General features: G+C 37.4%; 2 protein-coding genes across 3 annotated transcripts; one reads left to right on the top strand and one right to left on the bottom strand.

The window, feature by feature from the left end:
• On the top strand, positions 1-2,644 carry LOC107631780 (UDP-Glycosyltransferase superfamily protein). Of its 2 annotated transcripts, none has more exons than XR_002359924.2 (4): positions 1-1,204; positions 1,275-1,333; positions 1,450-1,616; positions 2,148-2,287. XR_002359924.2 is itself a non-coding variant. In XM_016335328.3 (4 exons), the coding sequence occupies exons 1-4, from the start codon at positions 144-146 to the stop codon at positions 2,282-2,284; spliced, it is 1,443 nt and encodes a 480-aa protein (XP_016190814.1). In that variant the 5' UTR covers positions 5-143; the 3' UTR covers positions 2,285-2,644. The 2 variants fall into 2 exon arrangements, 1 of the variants encoding a protein (XP_016190814.1); XM_016335328.3 differs by having other exon boundaries at positions 5-1,204; positions 1,275-1,383; positions 1,481-1,616; positions 2,148-2,644.
• A 361-nt stretch (positions 2,645-3,005) lies between these two features.
• On the bottom strand, positions 3,006-5,039 carry LOC107631781 (uncharacterized). The gene is made up of 5 exons (XM_016335329.3): positions 4,204-5,039; positions 3,863-4,027; positions 3,690-3,785; positions 3,462-3,608; positions 3,006-3,387 (listed from the first exon to the last, which is right to left on the bottom strand). Exons 1-5 carry the CDS (start codon positions 4,741-4,743, stop codon positions 3,250-3,252), a joined length of 1,086 nt encoding a protein of 361 aa, XP_016190815.2. The 5' UTR covers positions 4,744-5,039; the 3' UTR covers positions 3,006-3,249.
• Positions 5,040-8,960: the final 3,921 nt, after the last annotated feature.

Genomic DNA, 8,960 nt, shown 5'->3' with positions numbered 1-8,960 from the left:
GATCAATCAAATCATCCTCTGATATGATTAAAAAGTCAACGTGAACTAAAAAAGGACCTCGTGTTCGGTAAGAACGTCATCCTCCTCCAATTCTTTCTTTTCCTATCTTTCGACGATCTGATTTGATTGATAGATAGATTTGAATGCAACTGGCACGAAATAAAATCAGATTTCAGAATAGAAGAAGAAATGAGTGGTGGTGGTCCAATACTTCCGGTATCAGTCGCCTCCAGAAACATGTTAGACTCACATTGATTTTCTACAAACCATTTCTTAGGCACTTGCTTCTCTGCTTTCTTTTTTCAACTTCAAATTCAACCATGGCCACCACCACCAAACTCCTCGCACCTATTCTCACTTGGCAAGTCTCTCAACACAGGAGGACCCTTCAAGTCTCACGCTGCTTATCCCTGAATCTCGCCGCCGAGGACAACAACCTTCGAGTGGTCTTCGCCGCCGGCGGCACCGGCAGCCACGTGTACCCTGCAGTGGCCATCGCGGATGAACTCAAACTTGCCAACCCTTCAACGGAGTTCCTCTTCATTGGCACTCCAAACAGCGTGGAAAGCGCTGCAGTGCCTTGTGCAGGGTACAGCTTCGCCTCGGTGCCTTCGGTGAGGTTTAGTCGGCCCTTCATCGCCCCTCACAACCTCTTCTTCTTCCCTTACCGTTTGTTAAGATCCCTCATCCATTGCTTTCACCGTTTGCGTGATTTCAAGCCCCATATCGTTGTTGGAACTGGCGGCCATGTGTCTTTCCCTGTTTGCATTGCCGCCAAGTTAAAAGGGATAAAGCTTGTGATCCATGAACAGAACTCTGCTCCTGGTTTGGCCAACTCTGTTCTTGCCCTGTTTGCTGATGCCATCTTCGTGGCTTTCAACTCAACTGCTGATAGCTTCCCCAGGGAGAAGTGCGTGGTGTGTGGGAATCCCGTGAGGTTGTCGCTGAGGAACAAAGTTTCAAAGACGGCGGCAAGGTCGCATTTCTTTCCAGGGTATGGGAAGACGAGTGAGTGTAAAGCAAAGGTTTTGGTGGTTCTTGGAGGGTCTTATGGCGCAAATGCTGTCAACATCGCAATGCTGAATTTGTATTATCAGATGCTGAGGCAGAATAGTTGCTTGTACATTATATGGCAAACTGGGGTAGAATCATATGATGAAATGGACAGTCTTGTTAAGAATCATCCCCGCTTGTATATGGCACCGTAAGTCTTTGATCCTAAGCCTTCAAATATTCAACAAATTATACATGTGATTGTTTCTCTTTTGATGTAGGTTTATGCATTGTATGGATATGGCGTATGCAGCTGCAGACTTGATTGTTTCAAGAGCAGGTGCAATGACTTGCTATGAAATATTGGCTACTGGAAAACCCTCTATTCTGGTACTTATCATTGTCATGCTTGAGTGCAAAGTTAATTTTTTTAATTTTACATTAAATTTTTTGCAGGTCAACAATCCTTTTTAATTTCTATTTGCAGATACCATCACCACATTTATCTGAGGGGAATCAGTTCAAGAATGCTTCGTTGATGGCAGACTTAGCTGGTGTCAAAGTTATTACTGAGGATGAGCTTGACTCAAGTACACTAGCAATTGCAATTGAACAGATTTTAAGTATGTTGACCTTACACGGTTACAAGTAATCTTGTGAAAATTAAATTATGCAAACAAAAATATTTGTTTTCTAACTTGTTCAAAAAGGTTAGGGCTCTATTCAAGGCCCCATGCCGTGATGCACACTTCTATCATTGTAGACTACATTAACCGACTACCAAGGAAATTAATAATGTTATCTTTGGGAACAAGTTCAAGGATTCTTTCACCCCAACCATCTTCTAACTTGACTTCTCTGTTACTCTAAACTCTACTCACTAGTCACTAGCAAAGGCTGCAGTAATAATTACTTGGGGGGTTTTCCCACTTCACTTTCATACATTATTTATTTGTGATAGTTTGCTTTCTGCATATTGTTTTGCAGTTTGACAACTTGCACTTGTTAGTTGCATGTTCATAAATAATTGTAAAATTCAGTACTCACCACTTTCATTAAGACTTTGTGATCAAGCTGAATGTAATGGAATGTTGTACCTTGAAGAAGAGACATATAACCTCTTTCTTTGCTTGGACATTTGTTATGGTTGATAGGGGATGAGAAGAAAATGAAAGATATGTCAGAGAGGGCACTGAAAGCTGCAAATGACAATGCCTCTGCTGAGATTGCGAAACACATTCTGGCTCTTGTAAATCAATCAACAAAAAAGGAAGAATTGGCTGCAAACTAGGATCTTAGTAGTTTGCTGGTTGAAATAAGTTCAGGCTTAACACTGAGCACTGCAAGTGAAAAAGTCCTCTCCTTCACTTGCAACACTTGATAACATGAATTGTTAGGACTTCCTCTCCTCAATTGCCTTCCAGGAGAAGAATGTTGAAAGTTGAAACTATATTTTTGCTTCAAAAGACTTCAGATTGTAAAAAACCTAGTGGTCAGGTATATTACTATATTTAACAGTTCACATCAGATATTAGTACTAAGATGACTTGTATTCAGTCCATGTGGCTATTACATCTGTTGAAGATTTCAGAGTGACCAAACGTGTGGTTTTAATCATTTTTGCAACCATAAAAGAATTAAGTTCTTTTTCTTTTCTTTTCTCCATATCTTTTATCATTCCAAAGCTGATATTGCCATTTGGCAACACCATTTGAGGCGTTAAAAAAAATAAAAAAGAAAACTTGACAAATTATGCAGCGTTTGTTTAGAGATATAGAATTACATTACAGTGTAATCGCGCAATGTATGAAGATACGGGGTTTTGCCATGAACACACGCTACTGGGAATATTTCAATTAAAAAACAACGTAAGATCCGAAATAGGCATGCAGTCAAAGTCAAAGACAGGCATCCCAAAACTAAGGTATAAGCAGTTAAGCACCCAGCTTTATCAGAAAAGACACAAACTCCATTGACCAAAAAAAATTGAAAAAACTCAAAAATAGATAATCTACTCACAAGCAAGGGCCACTCGAGTATAATATTATGCAAAGATCTCATCCAATCTAGAAACCTTCACACAATCACATATATTGCCGACTCTTCACAAAGGAGATTAATGTTCAAAAAAGATTGACAGAAACAAATGAAAATCGTTGTTTATATTGGATTGGATTGGATATGAAGACTATACACCAATTTAATGATGAAAAGATGCAACTTTCAAAAAAATAACCATGAGGGTGTATCTGTCCTTCAATTGTTGCGAGCCACAACTTGTTGCTTACACACTGGACAGAAATTCTTGTGAGCAACCCATTGTTTTATACAGTGGAAGTGATAGCTGTGCTCACAATGTAACCTCCCCAATTCATCAGCAGCTTCATACTCCTCCTGCACTCAAATGCAAAGATTATAGACATAGTTAATCACCATGCATACAAGTACTTGTTTTGATGATGACCTACCTGGCAAATGGTACACGTTTTATCTACTTGATGGTTCGATGCATCATCTAAAATTTGAAGCTTAGTTTTCCTTATGTTGGCACCCATCTCATTTTCTTTAAGTCCAGTGTTGACATAACCAATTCTCTCACCGAGCTCAAGCAATTGCTATGAAGCAGAAAACAGAAATTAGGAGATGCATGTTTTGAATAGAAATAGAAATAGAAAAGAGAAAGAAAAACAAGTTACTTCATAGGACATGTTATCAACATCAAGTCTCAAATCTCTGAATTGATCGTGTGAGTATCTACTCCCCATGATTATACCTCCTTGAAGCATCATAATCTGGAAAAGTGGCAGCAACAATCACAATATTATACCACTCTGATCCACTTGAATTCAGTAACAACTAACAAACCTACCTCAGGAAAAGCATCGGTGGAAGGATCTGGAAGGTGGCGATAGTATGCGGCGGGTCCAAAGAACTCGGAGGCAGAGCGCGGTGTGAAAACGTCGCTAGGATCAGTGTCGAGAAGCGAGATGGTTTCTGGGTTCAAACTGCGCCTTCCCAAACAAGAAGATGAACGCTGCCAAATTATTATTATTATTTAGAATTGAGCTAACAAGATAAGCGGTTATGAGCGATAAACGCGCAATTAGTTACGATGATTCACTACTACTACTAATACTACTACCCCTTTATTCGGATATAATCTAAACTAAATCTAATGAAAAAGATAATCTTTTATGCATATGCATGTACCTGTCTGTGATTGATCTTGTGAACATCAATTTTGGGTCTTGAAGAGGAAGAGGCATTCTTCCTGGAAGTGCCAACAACACAATCGGCAGAGAACCCTATTCCGTGTGCGGTGCCACACCACACATCTTGAAAATCCACATCGACGCCATTATTGCTGCAACTTCCCTTGCTGCTTCTCTTGTGCTTCTTCTTTCTCACCTTCTTTCCTTCCCATTCCGCCGCGCTTCGGATCACCGCCGGCACCGATACCTCCTGCGGCGCCCCCGCCGTGCACCCCAGCCCCCTCAACGTCGCTGCTGCTGAAAAGTTGCTCTTTTTCCTGCTCTGTGACCCGCCATCATTGCTGCTGGTGCTGTTGTTGGAGAATGTGGAGAGGAGCAGGGAGGAAATGGTGGACTTGCACCTTGTGGATTGAATTTGTGGCCTTGGATCTGTTTCTTCTGCAATGATGTGGTTGCGCTGGCTCAATTGGTTTCTGGGTCTTCTCCATTTGATGTGTTCTGCTACTGTTGTTGGTGCCTCTGTTGTAACAACACGCATGTTTGAGAGAAAGAAAGAGAGAGAGAGAGAATGAAATGGAAGACCCAATGTTAAGGAGGGAATGGGACTTGGGATTATGCAAAGAATATATTTTGATTGATAATAATTATTCTGAGGTTTTAATTTAATTATAATAATTCAAATATGTGGGGTGGGGTTTTCTTCTTCTTCTGGGGTTGTTAGGTGGGCTCTGATTTGTCTTCTTGCTGGGTTTGTGGGCATATGCCATTCAATCAGTAGCCTCTTCCTCTGGAATCTATGACTTACTTTTCCCCTCTTTTTGTGCTTTTTAAGCTAAGCTGATTGATGCTACTCATCAAAAGATAAAGTTCTATAAACTCCCTTTAATTTCCTCTCTCTTTCTCCTTCACTCTCACTCCACACTCTTTCTTTTCTTAAATTTCCATCATTTAATTACTACATAATAAAAGTTAAAAACTTCAGTTTATATTAGTGAATACTAAATAGTAAGCATTATTAAAGAGGTTCACAAATCCTATACAGACAGGTGTACTGGGATTATCATAGATTTATAGCATCATTAATTGCCATCCCCATGTACGAGTAGCAGTAGTAGTTGTAGCATCATGTGAGGAGTCTTGAATATTGATCCAAGGAATGTCTTGCTTGTAAAGCATCCTTGGATCCTTTCAGTAAGTAAGGCCATGCAGACAAATTTTTGTTCTTCTTTGTATGGTCTCAATTCTCAAGGCCCAATGCATGGCTGGAAAAATTGTTTATTACCACCAAGATAAGTACCTCTCTTCTCTTCTCTTGTATTGAATTGAATTGTGGCGTATTTTGGGATTCCAATGAAATGAAAATAGTTGACTCTTCGCCCCATCAGGGCAAACTCAATAAAATAATATAATAATACTATAGTTCTTAAAATGAAGACATGTGACTATATGGTAAGTCTTAGAATATAATATATTTTATCCAATGATATATTTTCCTTCTTGGTGCAAATGACATGTATATGTTATTACTTATTACAGCTACTCTTCCTTTGATTTTTCTGCACCTCTGATACTAATTCACCCTCACCCTCTCTCTCTCTTTAAACAAAATGACCCTTGACCCAAATGATGGTACATTGCAATATTATAATGTGAAATCTATGAAAGTTTATCCTCCCAAGAGTTCAAAAGTCCATGGAATGTAGTGACTTATAAAATAACCTCGTAATTTCCAACAGAAAAACTGTAAATAAAATGGGATTGTAAAGAAGTAGAGAGGAAAAGCAAAAGACAAATAACGAATGGTCCTTTGCTATTTTATCTCTATCCTAGACCGGATCTATGGGATATTTAGGGTACAATGTACCATTAATGTTGGACCACACGGACTTAGTTATGACTTATGAGAGACAATAGAATAATAACTAGGCCAGAGAGGTAGAATGAGCCATATTTGCTTCTTCAATAAGTAAATTTTGTTATTAATGCTTAGGCTTAGCTTCTTGTTTTATTGTGCTTGCTTGGCCAGTGCAAGCAATAAATAAAAGCAACTTTTTTGGTTAACCATTAATTTCCTGCACTGCACAAATGAAATGACAACTACATTCAATTCAATTTTTCTCTTGCTTCTTTTCTAACAGAGTGGTAATTCAATATGGCTAAATTCATGCATATACGAGTCATATTGTCATGCCATCTCAGTATACATGTTGATAATTATGCTTAATTAAAGGAATCCAACACAGTGATTAGTGGCCTCCAACTATATATTAACTTTGCTATCTAATACCATGATTATTATTCATCCGCTCCATAAGATTATGGTGGCCACCGTGCCGAAAGTTGGACCATCATCTTCATATCTTTTATGATGTTTCATTCTTACATTAAATATGAAACAGTATCATTATGTACGTAGTTCATGATGCAGGGTACCTGCAATTAAGGAGAACGTCCTCCTCAAGAATTAAATTAAATTAAATCAAATAAATACATACATATACATGCATGATGCATGTCCCATGCACCTTTTTCTTTTAATCTTAAATAGTACATACAAATTATGTTAATATTCTGATTGGTGAAATATGTTAATATTCTGATTCCTTATGCGTCAATTATTATTATTATTATTATTATATTATATGTTCCATGTTTGGAAAGAAAGAAAAGGTAATTGTAGTTGGTTTCATTTGACGAGTGTAATGACCGCCAAAATGTCAATTTTGAGATGCTAATGCTGCTGTAAAATGCAAGGCAAAAGAGAAGGGAAGGGGGTTGAAAATGACAAAAAGGAAAGGTGTTGTTGCTGCACAAGAAGATAGGAATGCGTGCAATCACCCATGGCAACAAAGCAAGCTCTCATTAATGCCTTTTCTTTCTTTCTTATTTAATTAACATGATATATTTTTTACATATCGTGTGCCTTTTTCTTTTTCTCTGTCTCTTTCCCTTTTCTTTGCTTCTACTCATCAATATCATTGTCTCCCAAGCCTCTTCCAACTCCAACATCGTTATGCTCTTTATTCATTCATTATGTAGTTTCACATATTATACCATTATTACCATGTACTTTACTACACTGTGTGGTTAATAGGCGCTTTAACAAACCATAGGACATGGATAAGTTAAAATTAGGTAACTAAAACAAACAAAGTGAAAACTCAGGTGCGGTCGAATTCACGTGAAGTTGATAGCTGAGAGCTGTTAGATGATTTGACTAATTTGACTAAATTTTTATTACGACTTTCAGCTATCAACTTCACGTGAAGTCGACTGCACATGAGTTTCACCGTTTGATTTAATTGGTGCAAATGTGGGGACCAACAAGGAACTAACACTCATTTGTGGAATGAAAGTTTGAAGCGTCCCTCTAAAGATGTTGTCATGTTGGTAGTACTCGTAGTAGTAAGCCAATTCTGTTATGTGACATACGCTAATCAATAATCATTCTTGCTTCGTTTTTTTTTTTTTTTTTTGGTCATTCGAGTCATTCTTGCTAAAATGGACTAAAATTATCTAAATTACAACATCGTCCAAGATGGACCAAAAATCCAATTAGAAGTTTACGGGCAAGCTGTACCCATATGGGCTTAATGGGTTTATCAAGGTCCGTTCATGGAGAAAAGGGACTGTGGGGCAACTTGCCCATTACTTTTGGACCAACAATTTGGGATTGGTGAGTAATGGTAATTAAGACTTTATTTGGATGAATGTTTACGAAAATCATAGTTGTTAGAACCATGATCGAACTGGTTAGACTATTGGGTCACTGAATTATTGGTTAACGGTAGATTATTGGTTGAATCGACTGACTTGGTCTTATATAAATAAAAAATAAAAAATAAAAAAATTAGAATTAAAATATAAAATACATATTTTTACTAACATTTTAAGAATATCTAACTATTCTAAAACAATATGGAACAGAAACAATAAGTATTTTGTTAATTTTTCTCTATCATAAATATTTTAATTTTATTTTTATATTAAAATAACTATTATTTTTAAATTTTAATAATTTATTAATTACTTTATATCTATTATACTATTATATACTACAAGTATTTATTAAAAAATAATATTAATAGATATTATATAATTATAGAAAGAAAAATAAGTGAGTTTATAATTATTGTTAAATAAAAATATACTTAATTTAAGAATAAGTGAGTTTATAACTAAAATTAAAATAAATTAAATAGAAGTAAACTATTTGATGAAATATATCTATATGTATTATAATTTGCATGTATATTAATAAGAAGAATAATAGTTTGGCGGTTGTGAATGGCATCTTTTTTATTGAGGAGAGGGGTTTAAATCCCGCCTCAAGCATTTTGAAAAAATTTTAAATTTCAAGTGGTTCGGTCGATAGTTCTGTATGCAAAGTTGGAGGTCGGTGTCGATAGTTCTGGGGCACCAGCTCCGGTTCCTAGCTCGACTGCTATGGGCGGTGCGTCTAGTTCGATGGCTGCGGTCGCACCAAATGTTCCATACGTTGCATCTCCTTCCTTTGCGGCTGATTTAAACCGTACGGAGGCAGTTGGTTCTATACCATTCGAGAATTGTGGGGTCCGACATCAGACATATGAGGTGGACAATGGCCCTGACATTATGCCCTATGTTCAAGGGTTCGGAGAACTTGATGGAGTTGAGAATGCAATGTAGGACGATGACTCAGACCAGGAGCCTGTTGATATAATTGGGGACAGCGATGATGATACATGTGCCAATCCACATACACAGCATGGCCCT

The sequence above is a fragment of the Arachis ipaensis genome, chromosome B3 (genome assembly GCF_059453495.1).
Source record: "Arachis ipaensis isolate K30076 ecotype BB chromosome B3, ASM5945349v1, whole genome shotgun sequence".
Taxonomy (NCBI): Eukaryota; Viridiplantae; Streptophyta; class Magnoliopsida; order Fabales; family Fabaceae; genus Arachis; species Arachis ipaensis.
This window is presented reverse-complemented; position numbering and strand designations above follow the sequence as displayed.